This window comes from Vulpes lagopus, chromosome 2, assembly GCF_018345385.1.
Source record: "Vulpes lagopus strain Blue_001 chromosome 2, ASM1834538v1, whole genome shotgun sequence".
NCBI lineage: Eukaryota > Metazoa > Chordata > Mammalia > Carnivora > Canidae > Vulpes > Vulpes lagopus.
In genome coordinates, this window is record NC_054825.1 from 115,761,579 (window position 1) to 115,780,172 (window position 18,594).

The 18,594-nt window shown below is 34.7% G+C and overlaps 1 protein-coding gene and 1 pseudogene across 2 annotated transcripts in view; both read right to left on the reverse strand.

The window, feature by feature from the left end:
• CEP85L (centrosomal protein 85 like) overlaps positions 1–18,594 on the reverse strand; it is a 164,671-nt gene that overhangs the window by 23,847 nt on the left and 122,230 nt on the right. For both annotated transcript variants that reach the window (XM_041742672.1, XM_041742671.1), the window contains 5 exons: positions 16,379–16,558; positions 8,172–8,324; positions 5,549–5,703; positions 2,137–2,254; positions 1,570–1,620 (listed from right to left, as the gene is read on the reverse strand). In XM_041742672.1, the coding sequence (XP_041598606.1) occupies positions 1,570–1,620; positions 2,137–2,254; positions 5,549–5,703; positions 8,172–8,324; positions 16,379–16,558 (657 nt within the window). The remainder of the gene's footprint in view (positions 1–1,569; positions 1,621–2,136; positions 2,255–5,548; positions 5,704–8,171; positions 8,325–16,378; positions 16,559–18,594) is intronic.
• LOC121484040 lies at positions 13,222–13,785 on the reverse strand (annotated as a pseudogene).

Sequence of the window (18,594 nt, forward strand, 5' to 3'; positions counted from 1 at the left end):
GTGAAATATAAATTCCTTTTATTATGGTCTATAATAAATCAGTTAATAATGGCTGAGGGAACTTAACCATTTTGTGATTCAAATGGCTTGTAGAACAACTGAAGTTACGTCTACAGGACTACAGATTACAGAGTATAATCTGCGTGAAACAATATAGCAGACCCACACACTTGCTGAACTGGCCTAGTGTTTAATTAAAATGATAAATCACTTAATATGGCCAAAAGACAAAGCGAAGACTGTCTATAATTCTGACACTTAAGCCATTTATCTTTTTTATTTTTTACTTCCATTATTAAGAAGTAAAGAAATAGAAGGTATAAAAATAAAATTATTCAGCAAAATATGTCCAATGGCCTTCCATCATACACAGAATAAAATACAAAGACATCTACCCCTATGTGATCTAGCCCTAGGCTACTTTCCATCATCACCTTTCACCACTCTAACTCACAATCATGCACTTTAGACTAGTAGTCTTCTTGCTGGTCTTGAGTACACCAGGCACCTTCAGGGCATTGGTGGCTCTCTCTGCCTAGAATGCCCTTTCCTTGGTTATCTTCATCCAAATCTCTGTTCAAATGTTACTTTTTCAGGAAGAACTTCATGACCACTGTATCCAATGCAGCACTGTCATTGCTCTCTAGCCTACTTTTTAAATAGTATGTATTATTCCTTGACATTTTATTTTCATTTTGTACATCTCACCCCACTAGAATGGCTAAAGACTTGCTTTGTTCACTGATGAATTCCTAGTGCCAAAAATACTGCCTGGCACACATGCAGATGCTCAGTAAGTATCTGGCAAATTAATAAAAAAATGAAATTACATTTAATCCACAAATTGTGGTTGTGCATTTATGAGTCAGACACTCTAAGTTCTAGATATGCATATGATCTACCATAGTCTCTCCTCTCAAAAGACTAAGCAGGAAATAAAACACAAATATGTAAAAAAAAAAAAAACCCCACAAATATGTAAGCAACATATTATACTTGGATAATATACAAAGAATAACATATATAGTATTAGGAGGAAGAGAAGTGTTGGCTAGTCACAATGGACTAAAAACAGTTCACTGTCTTTAATAAGTAGATCACTGAGGACCTTAACCAAATGTGTTCTCAGTAGTAGACTGCATCTAGTTAAAAACAAGCGAAGTAAAGAAAAGAGTATTCTTCAAGATTTTTTGAAAAATTTTTAAAGATTTTATTTATTCATGAGACACATAGAGAGAGGCAGAGACATAAGCAGAGGGAGAAGCAGGCTCCTCACAGGGAGCCTGATGTGGGACTCGATCCCTGAACCTGGGATCATGCCCTGAACCAAAGGCAGAAGCTCAACTGCTAAACCACCCAGGCATCCCTTTTTTGAAACACTGATCTACCAAATAGCATTTTCATTCTAAAAAAGTGAAAGATTAGTATTAAAGAATTTGTAACTTCACATCAAGTGCTATTAATCTTTTCATATAAATACATATATGCTTTGGTATTGTTTAGGTTATATAGCTATTAAGAGTAAGTCAGCATACAGCTAAATTAAAATATGCACAAAACATTCCTTACCTGAATTTCTAAAATCATTCTTTCAATCTCATCTTGTTGGCTGTCTATTATCTAAAACACAGGAAATATATCAGTGTGAATCAAAATTTTTTCCATTGCTTTTTAAAAGTACCAATATTTCAAGAAAACAAAAGTATAGAAAATAATAAACTTATGTTTTAAAAATCAGAGTGTTTTTTGTTTTGTTTTGTTTTGTTACAGAAGTATTCATACCAAGTATCCTTTAAATAGACATATGACTTGGCTCACATATACATAAAACTGCAAAAGTCTTCCTCTAGTTTTGGGCAAAACTCTATGCAATTTATAAAAGTAACTTTGAAACAGACATTGAATAATTTAGGAAAGAAAAGATAGCCTTTTGTTTTGCTAAGAAGTAATATAATTTCCTTAGTTTGGCTTTTACAGAAATTTATTTAAATTTGCTTAAATTGTCATTTTCTTTTCAAATAAAAAAGATTAAAGCTATTAGCAAAAATATAAAATAATAGCTACAACTTACGTATCTATACACACATATCCAACATAATATAGATTTCACATTTATCATCAAAGACATGAACTGACCTTACTAGCATTCTCATTTTGTTCTCTCAGGTTATCATTTTCATTCTGAAGCTGTTTTGCATCTAACATGGGAAGGCGAATTCCATCTTCAAGGCATCTTTCTACTTTTTGCTGCAAGCTGTAAGTTTTAGAAAGACAATTACATAAAGAAAATCCACTCTGTATGCTGATTCTGGTAGATAACTTCAACATGAATGAAGTCTCCTCTTAGGGTCGGTAATATTTTTTAATCAAGCAATAATCAAGACCTACAGCCTATATATGAATATGCCTGAGTACCTATATTTCATACAAGTAAGAAATATAATGAAGCTGATCAACTTTTCAGAAATGGCAGATTTGAGATCAGAATCAATAATTCTTAGTGTGTGACTAATTCATTAGGCCCTAATGAAGTTCCTCATGACCCTAATCTGAGCTCTGCAATCTAAATCCTGTTTCTTTCCCTCTCTCCCAAAAGCAAAGTTCCTTGATTACAATTACTGTGTTAGGGGGCCTAAGAATATGGAAACACGTCTTTTACCTTCATTTTGAGCTCAGCAAAAGTTTGTTTATAAGGATAGCTGTAGAATTACATTTCTCCTTTATTAGTAAGAGCAGCCATCTATTTACTAGTTGGCCTAATAGTTTCACATGCTATTCATGGCACAGAGTTGTAGGCAGAAGAAGAAACAACAAAAGGAAGCCCTTCTGGTACATTAAGAATAGTCATGGTTTTCTTAAAAGGAACTACACCATTAACAGTAACGACCAAAATCAAAACAGAAAGACACCTAGGAAGAATTCTACTCTAGCTTATAATCATATTCAAGAACTGTAGAATACTAAAAGAAACAGATTTTTTATAGTTTGAGGTTTGTTATTTCCATTATTTTTCTTCCAAGTATTATGGCTTTCCTGTGCTTTCTCTCTCTTAAAAAATAAATAAATAAATAAATAATAATAATAAAAAAAAGAAGTCAAAGAAATGCCATATCTAAATTCTGGATAAGAACTGGACAGCCTTACATGGTACAATAAGGGATTCCAATATGTTAATAAATAAAACTTCTCACCGGAGAAGTTTTTTTATGTATTATGAATGCAGTGTACTGCTTTGTAATATATTTTTACTTGTCATAAAAGTATTTGCTTTTTCAGTTTAAAAGTGAAAAATACATTATTTCTATTTCAGAATAAGTTTTTTTCCCTTCAATTCAGTGTCAAGACACTACTGTATAGTAAATAAAATTCCAAGAGAAATTAATTACATTAAAACTATTAAAATCTTTTTAAAAAAAATAATGAACCAGCTATGAGAACAATGTACTGTCATGAAAAACTACCAAACAAGTCTTTTTTCACATACACACTCTTATTTATGAAGCATGCTCACTTAAAAAAATAATAAATCTCTTGAGTAGCAAAGGTACCACTATTGTATTACTAGGGACCCCATCCACATATTTTACTTACATTTTCAATTCTAATGGAAAACATATTATCTGCTTTTTAAAAAAAATTTATGTATTTATTCATGAGACACACGGCGGGGGGGGGGGGGGCAGAGATACAGGCAGAGGGAGAAGCAGGCTCCATGCAGGGAGCCCAAAGTGGGACTTGATCCTGGGATTGCAGGATCATGCCCTGGGCTGAAGGCAGGCACTAAACCACTGAGCCACACAGGGATCCCCTATTATTTGCTTTTTAAAAAGTATAAGTTCATGTATAATTATATAACTTACATATATATATATATATATAAGCAGTTATATATAAAATATATAAAAAAGCATACGTTCATATATATATGTATATAAAAGCAGTTAACTTAGAAATATTATATAGGCACAGATAAATGTAATGATCTAATTCATAGTCACATATACATCTGAAGTTCTTCTGGAACCAAGGAAAACTTTATCATATGGCTGAGGAAACTGAAATAACACCCCAATCTACACAGACAAGTGACACCAGAACCACACAAGTACAGAATAATTACAGAAAGACCTCCTTTGGTCCTTTATATATATTTGAAATCAAGAGACATTTTCTGGGATGCTATTATCTCAGAGAGTACTAAGATAAAGAAATGGAACATGCATTCTGAAACACACTCTACTAAGTCTTTCTAAACAATAGTACTAGGCTCAATGTTATCTAAAAACCTAATAAAAAAGAAAATCTAAATAAAAGAGAAGGTATAATATATTAAATACACTCCACACAATTGAGCAAAACAAATTATTTTCAAGTGTTCCTAATTCTATTCATTAAATGACATAGAGTTTGTGATCGAAATGCCCTATAAAACAGAACAGATAGATATATTACCTCTTCTCATTTTCTCTAAGGTGGAAAAAAAAATATATGGTAGAATAAATAAAGGTCAGAAGCTGTTTTGAGACTAGAGGATAGAATATAAAATATAGAGTTATAGAAAGGAAAATTAAAGAACAAAAAAGCAGAAAATAGGGCGAAAATATAGGTAAAATTAAAAGTATATGAACTTTTCGTAGCTGAGATTAGAAACACTGAAGACTGAATTGTCCCAGAATCAGAGGTTTTCTGCACTGAAATCTAAGGAACAAAGTAGACCAGGCATAATTAACACTTTCAAAGTAGTAAAGCAATATTAACATGGAATTATCAGATGGATTTTGATTAGAGTTTCACAGAATTGGTAAAAGCACGAAGAGTGTATTTCTTAAATTTAGTTTTGTTGCTTTATTGTCTTATACCTCTGGAGAGTCAGTTTTATCTATTTTTAGTTGATCATCTATTAAGGTTAAGTTCTATAAAACGGAGAGTACATGTAGATGTATATATAACATAGTTCTCTACTCTAGGTTTTTCAGGAATCTAGTATTAATTTTCCAGCTTAAAGATATTACCTAATTGTACTAACAAGTGATATTCCCTATCATTCTAACTGTATTAATTTAAAAGAGAAGAGTACTATGAAGCAAGATATGTAAGTAAACTTGGAAGACACCTGGCACAACGGCCACACCTGTTGCTCTGCAGTAAGGTAAAGTGGGAGCCAATTTACCTCTAATATATCACAGTAAGGAGTGCAGCTTGAGTATCTGACTGCTTCTCTTTATTATCTAGAATTTATACTTACTTTTGGCAAAGCAATGAAACTGTGCTAATTCTTTCAGTTTTCAACTGGTTGGGTTTTTTTTGGTGGGGGGTAGATTTTAACTATTCTCATCTAAAACGTTTGATAAGATATCAGGATGTTGCATTAAGATGTCAAATCACAGGCAAAACAACCTGTTTCAATGACATAATACTTAATGGTTCTTAAGAGTATATCTTTATGATAATACTACAGTAACTATAAATTAATGTATTTTAAGTAAAATGTTTTATGAAAAATATAAATAACAAAAGCAGGCATAAAAAATACTGAAGATTTTCTTACCTCTGAACTGTAGTTACCAACTCCTTTTCTTTCTTTTTCTGGCATATTAGCTGTGCCTCCTTTTCTTGACACTGTTTTTTGATCTCTTCAAGCTTTTTTTCCGTATCTAGGAGAGTCTCTTGCAAATTCTTATTTTTTTCTTCTAGAACCTGAAGCTAAGGAGAAAATTCATAACACACAGAATATTAAATGTGTTTCTACTAGGAACTGTTACAGTGTTCTTATTAACAAGCTTGTGGTTAAAATTACTCTATACTTTATCTATATCTAGAGTACTTAATAATACTTCATGTCCCCCTTTGTGTCTCAAGGGAGCTAGGAGAATGAGATTATGGAGAATAGGGTCAGAAATTTCTAGAAGACAAAGGCGCCTGGGTGGTGCAGTCAGTCAGGCATCTGACTCTTGGTTTCAGGTCAGGTGAATGATCTCAGGAATCTGGGATTGACCCCCACATCATGCTCTGCACTAATGTGGAATCTGGGTAAGATCCTCTTCTTCCTCTGCCCCCTCCCCCATGCTTGATGCTCTTGCTCTCCAAAATAAAGTTTTTTTTGAAAAAAAAAAAAGAAATTTCTACAAGACAGAGAAAGGTAAATGATCTCAGTTTGGGGGCATTTTTAAATTTTTATTTTTTAAAAAATAAAAATGATAAAACATGCATAACACAAAGTTTATCATCTTTATTGCATTTAAAAGTACAATTCCATAGTGTTTAAGTACATTCACATTGTTGTTTAATCACAAGAACTCTTTTCATCTTGTAAAGCAAACTCTGTGCTCATTAACAATTTCCCTTTCAGCTGCACCGTCAGCCTCCAGCAACCACACTCTAACTCTCTGCTTCTATGAACTTGACTACTCTAAGTACCTCATAGAGTATTTACCTTTTAGGTTTGGCTTATATCATTTAGCACAATGTATTCAAGCTTTCCATGTTTCAAAATTCCATTCTTTTTTATATCTGAATTTTATGTATATGTGTCATTTTATCCATTCATCCATCAGTGGGCACTTGGGTTGCCTTTAAATGTTATTATGAACGTATGTCATCTACAAACATCTGTTTGAGACTTTGTTCTCAATTCTTTTGGGTACATACCCAGGTGAATTGATGGCAATTTTTTTTTAAAGATTTTATTTATTTATTCATGAGAGAGAGGGAGAGACAGAGAGAGAGAGGGAGAGAGAGAGAGAGTAAAGACACAGGCAGAGGGAGAAGCAGGCTCCATGCAGGGAGCCTGATGTGGGACTTGAGGACTTGATCCCGGGTTTCCAGGATCATGCCCTGAGCCAAAGGCAGGCGCTAAACAGCTGAGCCACCCAGGGATCCCCAATGGTAATTTTTAAAGGAAATGTATGGCTTTCCACAGTGGCTATGCCACTTTATATTCCCATCAACAGTAGATAAGGATTTTAACGTCTCTACACTGTCACGAACACATGTTTTTCAAGCTATAATTCTCTCTATTCCTACTCATACAAACCCCTGTGGTACTTCTTTAGTTCCTTCCTGACATTATCGTCTCTTAGTCTTACAATTTATAAATTAATATAGACAGAGAGTCCATTCTAGGCCTAGAGTCTGTACAATAATGACACTCCATGGATTAAACCAGTAATTCACAACTGAAAGTGATTTCTTCCCCTGCCCAAGAGATACTTGGAAATGTCTAGAGTTCCGGTTTGGGGGAGGGAGGAGGGTAGGGGCAGTGCTATCGGCATCTAGTAGGTAGAGGCAAGAATGCTGTGAAACATCCTTTAATGCACAGGACAGAATCCAGAACAAAAAATTTTCTATCCTTGAATGTCACAGTGCTGAGTTGAGAATTCCATGATGAGAAGAAGGGAGAAGACTGAAGAGTAGGTTTAACAGATTTATAAGTAAGATTTCTAGAAGACAGGTTTCACCAAAATTGGTAGAAAGACTCTGTTGAGGCATTAAGAAAGAAAAATGGTCAGAAGAGATCACAGGAGTGAATGGAGACCACAGACTAAGGTGTAAGAATTTGTGGAAAGGTCAAGAAAACATGAAGAAAAAAAGTATCTGGAAAAATAGAATAAATAAACAAACAAACAAACAAATAAATAAATAAATAAGAGAAGGGAAGGGAAGGGAAGGGAAGGGAAGGGAAGGGAAGGGAAGGGAAGGGAAGGGAAGGGAAGGGAAGGGAAGGGAAGAAGAAAAAAAAAAAGAAAAGAAAAGAAAAGAAAAGAAAAGAAAAGAAAAGAAAAGAAAAGAAAAGAAAAGAAAAGGTCCTGAAGTCTCGTTGAGCCTTGATGGATCCCAGAGAATATTAGATTAAGTGAGAACTGTGGTGCACTCATGTGTGTAGGGGATGGGGCTATCAGACTGGCTTCAAAACTACCTTTTAGAGTAGAATGTTAAGTAAGAAGTTAATATACAGCTTTCATAGGAAAGTAATCATATATTAATAAGAAAGACAAACTCACGCTTAAAGTTTCTAATTAAATTTAATCCTAAAAACAGCAATTAAACACATTTAACATAATTAGCCAAATATATAAAATTTTAAGTTATAAAAATTTTGAAATTTCTGGAGTCAACCTAAGAAAGCAGTATGTTTTCATGTCATTTAAAGATGAGCATCTTAGTTCTGTTACCTGTAGACTCTGACTCTGCACATCATCTAGAGTTGGAAGATCAGCCAGATACTTTTCCAAGGTCTCGATTCTTCTCTGCTTTTCTTTGTTTTGTTCAGATTCCTTCTGGCATTTCTTTTTCAAGCTACTGATATATCTATCTCTGGTTTTAAGCTAAAGAAAAAAATTATAAATCTTCAGGAGCTTTGTGGCATTAAAAAATAATAACATCAAAACCAACAGTTCTAGGTTACAGCTAAGGCTATCACCAACTCAAAGTAGATTCACCTTATTTCATCAATTCTAAAATTCACATTTTTATAAATTTTCGTATCACTGAAGTCAAGAGTTTTTAAATTTTGTCTGCTTTTACAACCAATGGCATCCTATAAACTGCAGTCAGCCAGTTAGCAGTAATGATACAGTTTTCACTGCCTGCACATGTGCAAACTTGGTCAAAGCTATTCCTATCTGTGCCATTTCAACAGTGTGTATGTGCTACAATTATGTGCTGAATTTAAATGATGTTTAAAATACCTTAACAATGTTACATTATAACTTGGTGTTGAAAAAAAGTTACTGAGTATCCAGAAAGACAAACAGAGCCACAGGGTATAATGTTAAAACCAGTAAAGCAAATATTCATCTCCAGACCTCAATTTCTTATTTCTTACAAAGCTATATCCAAATGTTTTATGTGAATTAAGAAAGGAAGATATCTAAAAGTATTTAAAGCTGTTCTGTTACTGATTTGCTAAGAAATTGCTTATCATGTACTCAAGAAATGCAATCAAAGCCAGGAGAATTTACCAAAATTACCAGATACTTGGGAAGAAATGAGAGCACTAGGTGAGACCCATCCACACCTCAAGCCAAGACAACTGTTAAAGTATTATGTCATAATTGAATATGCAACATATTTTCTTTCTCAAAATTACATATAATGAAGGTGTGCTGCACCACTAATGTCATTTTAGGATTGATGGAATATGTTAATTGAACACCTACTATAGGACACATACACTATATGATTCCAAAAAATCCCACTTTGTGTAGGCTGAACCTCACATTTTTATGTACTAATTTTTTCACCCTTCCAAACTTGAAAAATGTTATCTTTAAATTTCATATCATATATTCAAAGTTCTTTAATATTTCAGATCAATTATAAATAATATGTGTATACAGTTACCTAAAAAATAAACTCCAGACTCTATTTCACCTTAAATTTCCAGTCTTTCAAAATTTAGAAACTTACAGGGTTCTAAAATATTTTTACAGCCTTTTCCCACATTCACCAGGGAAATAAGTGCCAATAATTAGTAGTATGACTTACTCTCCCCAATTTTATTAAAGCTAACACTTTGCACAGCTTAGTTTTTTTTTTCATTCCTTATCCAATTCCCTTCAAGTCCAATGTTTAACAACTTTTATTAAGAAAACTTTACTTAGAAAATCACATCTCCTTTCATTTATTCTATTCCAACAATAATATTAGGATCCATTTATTACATTGGGTATGCACCAACACTGGTAAAACTGATAAATCCTTTTACTGGGGCTTTCTCAGGATTAAAGGCCAGTGTGCTGGTGTGACAATATGTGATTGAACAGAACTCACAGACTGCTGACTTTGATAGTGATCTGAAAGACCACATAATACAATTTCTTTTTCCCTCTCATTTTCCCCCTTCTTTTTTCACTAAAGTATAATTAACATAGTGTTATTTTATTTTCAGGTGTACAGTATAATAATTCAAGCACTGTATACATTATTCAGTGTTCATCAAAATAAGTGTACTCTTGATTCCCTCTATCTTTTTACCACTCCTCTCCCAGCTCCACATAGCCCCTCTGGTAACCACCAGTTTGTTTTCTGTATTTCAGACTCTGTTTTTTAATTTCTCTCCCTCATTGTTCATTTGTTTTGTTTCTTAAATTCCACATATGAGTGAAATTACATGGTGTATGTTTTTCTCTGACTTATTTCACCTAGCATTATACTCCCTACATCCATCTGTGTTATTGTAAACAATAAGATCTCCTTTTTTACAGCTGAGTAATATTCAGTAGTGTTTATATGTATCAAATCTTTATCCTTCATTTATCAGTAAACATTTGGGCTGCTTCCATATCTTGGCTATTGCAAACAGTGCTGCAATAAACACAGGACTGCATATATCTTTTTGAATTAGTGTTTTCATTTTCTTTGGGTAAATACCCAGTAGTGGAATTATTGGATTGTATAGTAATTCTATTTTTAAAGGAGCCTTCATACTATTTTCCACAGTGGCCATACCAATTTGCATTCCTATCAACAGTGCACAAACTTTGTTTTTTTCTCCTCATCAACACTTGTTATTTCTTACATTTTTTTATTTTAGCTATTCTGAAGTGTAGGGTGATTATCTCATTATGGTTTTGATTTTAATTTCCCTGATGATTACTGATACTTAGCAACTTTAAGTGTCTTGTAAATGATGTATCGAATAAGGAGTTAATATCCAAAATACATAAAGAACTTATACAATCAATACCAAAAAACAAATATGATTACAAACTAAGCAGAGGATGTGAACATTTTTCCAAAAAAGACATGTAATTAACTTTTTTGAATATGAGGTCCACAGCCCTTTAGTAACTTAACTGCAAGTCACTGACACAGAGATGAGATTTAGATATAAATCATCTGACTGAAAAGCCAATGTTCTTTCAATTCTTTCACACTACACACAACCAGATTTCCATAAATTCTCTAGAAACCAGCTGTGCCTGGATTCCCCATTGACAAAGCCTATTCTTGCCTTAGCAAGTGACCCTGTAACTTCTACTATGCAAAGATGTCCTGGTTTTCTTCTTTTTCTTTGGCTGGTCAACTGCCTTCTTTGATGTCAGGTGAAGCCTGCTGCTTTTGATCACAAATCTTTGCCAACAATCTCCTACAGAATACTATTTTTGCTATTTGTTGACTACAAGTAGATTACACATAATCACTGGGTCTTGGGATTTTTTTAACCCTCTTCACTAAGGAGAAGCTCTTTGTGTTTGTTTTTTAAACTTTCAAGTTTTATGCTGATTACTAAAATCTGAATCTCCAGGTAAAATGAGGTATTACTAATAAATCTCCCCTATTCCATTTGTAAAAGGTTAGGTTTTTCCTTTCAAGGAGATATTATTTAGTACTGAGATTATTCCTCAAAGGCAATAGGAGGGGCTCTGTTTTCAGAAAAGGTTTATAAATGAATGTATTTTTCTTCATTTTAAATAGTTATTAAAACAAAATAGATTACTGAGGAAAAGCTTTCCTCTATGTTTTATTTTTCTAAATTATTATTAGAAGCCAAGCATCGGCTGTAGAATTAAACTGTCTTGAATTTTACTCCTAGCTTTGTGACAGTTATACCTACATGCAACTAGACAAATTACTCAACTATTCTCCAAACTTCATTTAGTTCATTTTTTAAAATGGGGGTATAGTATTTATGCATTAGGATTTTTGTGAGATTAGTTAATATTAAATGAGAAAATGTATTTAATGCACCTTAACATGCTGTCTGGCATATACAAGAAAAAGCTTATCAGAGTAACTTCTATTGTTATTATCACATCAAATGTTTTCCTATTGTAGTATCAGGATAACAAAGAGGAAATGCAGAAGAAATAATGCAATCCAATCTCAAGTGGGCTTAACACGCTGGTCAGTTGATGCATTACCCGTGAGTCTATTTACCAGCATCTACACTCCCTTCAAGAATTCAAATCATCTCCATGGCCTCTGGCACCACCTCTACCATCCACACTAACCCTCCTCCTTAATTTTTCTATTCTACACAGTTCCATTCTCAATTCCCTCACTGCAGAGAAAAACTGTTCCTCTTTTCCTAAAGTAATTCCCCATCTTGGCATCTGTTATCAACCTTTCCCTATTTATCTCAGGAATTTGCTCTATCACACACTCCCCTGACATCTTTAATATCTCTAATTATTCTTTCCAGAGTCCTTTTTTTTTAAATTTTTATTTATTTATGATAGTCACAGAGAGATAGAGAGAGGCAGAGACACAGGCAGAGGGAGAAGCAGGCTCCATGCACCGGGAGCCTGATGTGGGATTCGATCCCGGGTCTCCAGGATCGCGCCCTGGGCCAAAGGCAGGCACCAAACCGCTGCGCCACCCAGGGATCCCTCTTTCCAGAGTCCTTTGATGGGCTTATCCCACTCTCTTTTCTTCCCTGTTGGCAAAAATCACTTGAAAGCATCCATCCATCCATCCATTTAATATGCCAGGTACCATGGCTGGTGCTATACATGCTACAGTGACGAAACTGCTATGTCCCTACCATCCTGGAGCATACAGAGAAATATTAAAACATAATGATTATCAAAATCATGTTAAACACTGGAAAAACAAGAACAAAATGCTCTACACATATAAAGGAAGAGGATGGAGGAGAAAGATATTTAAGATGACACTTAACAAAATAAATAGGTAACGGAGTATTGGGAGAAGATAGTCAAGTATTTACCAAAGAGAAAAAACTTTGTGTCAAGATTCTTGGGACCAAGAAACAAATTATGACCACTGTACCAACTATAAGCACTATACCATGAAACAGCGTACTAAAAAGAAAAAAAAAAAGAAACAGCGTACTAAAGGGAGATTGACAGAGCCTACGGTTATAGAATTAGTCAGAGTCTTTCTGGCCATGGAAAGAATTTTTTTTTTTAAGATTTTATTATTTATTCGGGGGGGCAGGGGCAGAGACACAGGCAGAGGGAGAAGCAGGCTCCATGCAGGGAGCCCGAAGTGGGACTTGATCCTGGGACTCCAGGATCACGCCCTGGGCTGAAGGCGGCGCTAAACCGCTGAGCCACCCGGGCTGCCCTGATTCTTATTTTATTTTTATTTTTATTTTTTAAAGATTTTATTTATTCATGACAGACACACAGGGAGAGAGGCAGAGACACAGGCAGAGGGAGAAGCAGGCCCCCTGCAGGGAGCCTGATGTGGGACTTGATCCCAGGACTCCAGGATCAGGCCCTGAGCCAAAGGCAGGCGCCAAACCACTGAGCATCCAAACCCAGGCATCCCTGATTCTTATTTTAAAGACAACACTGAGATGGCACCTGTTGGGTAATGTAAGTGAAATGATTGGATATTCCTTTTAAAAAGTTCAGTCCTCCATACTCTGAAGAATGGGCTGGGTGGGTGGCCATGGAGCAACTGGAACTCTCACATATTGATAGTGGACGTGTTAAATGATACAAATACTAGAACTCAGATTTCTTTCTTCTGTCTCTCTCTCTTTGGCATTTCAAAGGTACATTTATTCCTATCACAAAGGAAACAGCACTTCTACAAGTGCACAGTGATGTTCCACATTCCCATCTAACAGCTTACTGAAATTTGCAGCCAGGGTTATGTTCTATCTGATGTGTACTCCAAGTAAAGCTGTTAATGATGACCACAAGCAGGTGCAGGACTTGAAGCTTTCAAAGCTTTACTTCTTTAATCAGCACTCCTAATTTTATACACGATGAAGCCCATCAACCTCATTCCTACCCAAATCTCTTGGTGCACTTGGGTATAGTAAGGTTTCATGGGGATCTAAGCATTTTTAATAAGGCTCTGAAGCATCTCAGCACAGGACAACTGGCTCAGGGTAGCCCAACCCACACAGCCAACTCAGAAAGGTCACTAAGTGTGCAGAATTCAGTAGTTTCTTATAGAAGTTAAACATTTACCCTATGAAATATATAACTCAGAAATTCCACTCTTAGGAATTTATCCAGGAGAAATGAAAAATGTCTGGTGCAAGAATGCTCACAGCGGCCTTATTCATAATTTCCCCAAAATGCAAACAATTCAAATGTCCATTAACAAGACAGGAGGTGATCTATCTATATGATGGAATGCAACTCAGCAGTAGATAGGAATCCATGAAAAAAAAAAAAAAAGGAATCCATGCAATGATATGAATAAATCTCAAAGATATTAAGTGAAAGAAGACCAACACAAAAGAATATATACAGTTGACTCCATTTATATGAAGTCCAAGAAGATTCAAAACTAATCTATGGCGATAACAGTGTTTCAGAAAGAGGAAGAAGACTGGACTAGAAAGAAGCACAAGGGAACTTCTTAGGTGACTGAAGTGTTGGGTTTTTTTTTTTTTTTTAAAAGCAAACTCCATGCCCAACATGGGGCTCAAACTCATGACCCTGAGATCAAGAGTCACATATTCTACCAAATGAGCCAGCCACATACCCCTGGTGATTGATAGGTTTTGTGTCTTGTTTTAGATAGCAGTTATACGACTATATACTATTAATAATACCAAACTGAACACCTAAGATTTATATATTTGACCATATATAAATTATGCTTTGATTTTTCAAAATATAATAAAAAATACATGGAATTAACAATCACAAAAAGAAAGTTATTGGAGATAGAGGGAAAGCAGACAGGCAGGGCAAGACTGGATTCAGAGACACTAATGAAGAGGCTCTTATAAAATCTTTGCCAAGACATGATAATTTAGACTGGTCTGGTAGTGTTGGACAGATTCTTTAATATAATTAGAAGACAGGCTTAATCAGTGTTAGTAAGATTTCCAGCATGAATGACTGAATATACAGTAATGAACATTGAAGAAAATTTTGTTTTAAGAAGAGGGCACGTGGTAGGCAAATTATGTTTTGGACATAAACAGTCTGAAATATTCTTTTTTTTTTTTTTTTTAATCTATGATAGTCACAGAGAGAGAGAGAGAGGCAGAGACACAGGCGGAGGGAGAAGCAGGCTCCATGCACCAGGAGCCTGATGTGGGATTCGATCCTGGGTCTCCAGGATCGCGCCCTGGGCCAAAGGCAGGCGCCAAACCGCTGCGCCACCCAGGGATCCCTAGTCTGAAATATTCTTAAACTATCCAAGTAGGAAGTGGCCACCCAGCCCATTCTTCAGATTTACCAACTACATTAAATATGTAGTTAATATATAAATTAATTTTATTAAGCACTGGACACCAAAAGTAATTAAAAATAGAAAACTTTAGATGAAATATAAAAATATATTTTAAAAATTGTATCCACTGAATCATCATAATTTTCTTTTTTTTTTTTTAAGTAGGCTCCACGCCCAATGTGGAGCTCAAACTGATGACCCTGAGATCAAGAATTGCATGCTCTACCAACTGAGCCAACCAGGCATCCCTGAATCATAATTTTCACACAATCTGTTAATTAACAAATCTCAGGTGAGAAAATATTTTAATCCCTCCCACATTTGTATAACCAATGAATATTTCCTTAGTTCCCTCCAGATTATGGTATTGTATGAAGCCCCAAAAACACAGAAAAGAAAGAAACAGGTACTTAGGTTACTTTTAAGTTAGCCAAGATAAAATACATTATATAGCTGAGATAAACCATTTAAAATTTTTGTCAGTTTTTGGAAGATCAAAATCTTAACTCACACGTGTGTTTGTATGCGTATGTATATACAAACTGACACAAAAATGTCAATTGAGTTGTCTATTAACAGTTCCAAACATGCCTGCAGAAACCATGGTGACTATTTCGAGATCAACTGAATGGAAGGGTTCAGTTAATAGAATAATAAGGTGGGTATATGAAGAGAAATCTAAAATCAGTTCTGCAACTAAGTTAGCAGCTTAAGGATTTATGCTTCTTCAATAAATTAAGGCTAGCTGGTAATCTACTTGATTTTTAATGATACTATAATGGAATGAAATGAAGGATGAAAATACTTTCATAAAGGCAGAAAGGTCATATAAATTACAGATATATTATGTACATATAGATATTTGGCTTTTCAGTACTTGTTCTGAATCAGGGGCTTCAGTTTAAATAACCTGAAGTCATGTGCTTATAAAAAAGTAAAAAACAAAAAACACCACCTTTATTTCACTTACCAATCCTTTACACCCAACAAAGAAAAGAACAATTATTTGTGTCACATCTCAGTTTAGGCAACTAACTCAAAAAAGATTTCACTACTAGTTAGCAAGATAAAATATACTGTGGTATTCTTAATCCCTAGACTTTTGTTGATAGCACAGGGTTTCTCAAAAGTCACTACAAAACTAATCATTTCAATATAAATGCGCAACCTGGTATAACACACACTTAAAATACAGTAGATAACAAATGATTATATGTTGAAGGAATGTTATTGACTTAATTCAACTTTATTAAAAAATATCTACCTTTTCCTCCAGTTTCTTCTTCTCTTCACTAAATTGGCTTATTCTTTGCTTAAGAAACTGATTGAGCTGCAAAACCTCTTTCTCAGTAGATGCAAGCTTTTGCTCAAGTTCCTCTTGCTGGGAATGGGACACTGATTGATCAGAGAATGGAGTCTGGAGTGAACTGTTCTCATATTGTGGCTGTCAGGAAAGAAAAAAGAGAGGTTAGAAGTTTACTTATCTTGAAAAAATGGAAAGAAATGGGAAATAAGGTATAGTACGAGAGTACATCTAGGCTTTAGCAACAAACAGACCTTGGCATAAATCTCACTTCTATTTAGTTATATGCCATAATTAAATCAAATTAATTTGCTTACCAATGCCACGCCTCAGTCTTCTTATCTATAGAACAGAAATAAGAAAGTACCTTGCAGTGTTCTTTTGTTTGTTTGTTTTTGTTTTTTGGAGAGCACAGGTAAAATATGTAGAGTTTCTTTTTTTTTTTTTTTTTTAAATTTTTATTTATTTATGATAGTCACAGAGAGATAGAGAGAGAAGCAGAGGCACAGGCAGAGGGAGAAGCAGGCTCCATGCACCGGGAGCCCAACGTGGGATTCGATCCCGGGTCTCCAGGATCGCGCCCTGGGCCAAAGGCAGGCGCCAAACCGCTGCGCCACCCAGGGATCCCTAGAGTTTCTATCACATAAACAGAAGCTTAATAAAAGGCAAAAAGAAAGTGTAATTAGAGATATAGAGACTAAAAAGTATAATTAAGAGATGTAAATAATACATTAAATAGAAGTGAAAGTTCTGGGGAAATAAAAAGAAAAAACTCTTTACAGGTGATAATTTCCAGCTAATATTAAACTTGCTAAGTATTAATACAGTGTTTCCCCTAACTAGAAAGTAAGGTCCTCTTAGATCCTTATTTCATAGAATAATCACTGGCATAAAATAAGAGTTCAAAAAAAAAATAATTTGACTGAACGAATGTATTCCTGTTTCCATGAGTGAGGCTTTGTAAGCAATTTAGATGAGATCTTTCCCTTACCATTTCCCTTGCAGCATTACAACCAGGAAAAGGCAGACAGAAAATACAGATGTTTCCTCAAATAAATTAGAATGTGATAAGTGCTGTAAGAGATACCAATAAAGTAATGTGAAAGTAGAGAAAGAGATAACTTTCCCACTTATTCAACAAATATTTACTAAGCACATGTTAGGAATTGTGTACTGGGATTCAACAATTTATAAAGCAAAGAAAGTCCCACCAGTTTAATGAAGTGTCACACAAAAAAAGACAATGGAAACTGTCTAACTGCTAAGATAATTGTACTGTAGTGCCTAAGGGAAGGGTTATAGAAGTGAACTTGAATTAGACCTTGAAGAATTCATACTTCACCAAAGGTGGAGATACAATTCAAAAATTACATAAATAGCACTTATCATGTGCTGGGTATTTCAAAGATGACAGACTCTAGCACTGTCCTTTAAAAACTCAAATTCTATCAGAAGCATAAGAGAAATTCTCAGATCATTATATATAGGACACCATATAATATGGTAGCCAAAGAAAAATCATCTTTAGTACAAAGTATGGGGAAGTTGGAGGATAAATGAACCCACCACTGGGAGAATGAGGAAAAGGCTTTACTGGGGTCATGGCTTTTGAGATAGACTTTGAAAACAAGGAAGATTCTGGTAGGAATGGAGAAAGAAAGAAAAGTATTCCAGAAAGAACATTTTAAAAAGGTAGAATGGAATAAATGCAGAGTACCAATATCTGTTTAAAGTATGGAGTATAAGAGGGGGGATGGATAGAAGGAAAAAAAGGTAAAAATCTAAGTGGAACCATATAATAGAATCACAAGGTTCAGAGTTAAATCTTAATTCATAGGAAATGGGAACACTGTGATGGTTTCATAACAAGAAAGTAACATGATTTAAGAAGATTGTGAACTCTGTTTTGTAAATTTATACATTTCTGTATTCCCCATAGCCCCATGTATAAGATTCTCAGTAAGTTTTGATTAAAGGGAAAAGAAAAAGGAGGACAAGCGAGTACTACAACAAATGTAAGCAGTGGACAGCAGGAATTAAAAGATACTGAGAATGGATATGAATTCTCTTTAAGAAATTAATCTAGGGCCTCCCAGGTAGCTCAGTTAAGGATCCAACTCTTGGTTTCAGCTCAGGTCATGATCTCATGGGTTGTGAGGTGCAGCCTCCTGTCAGGC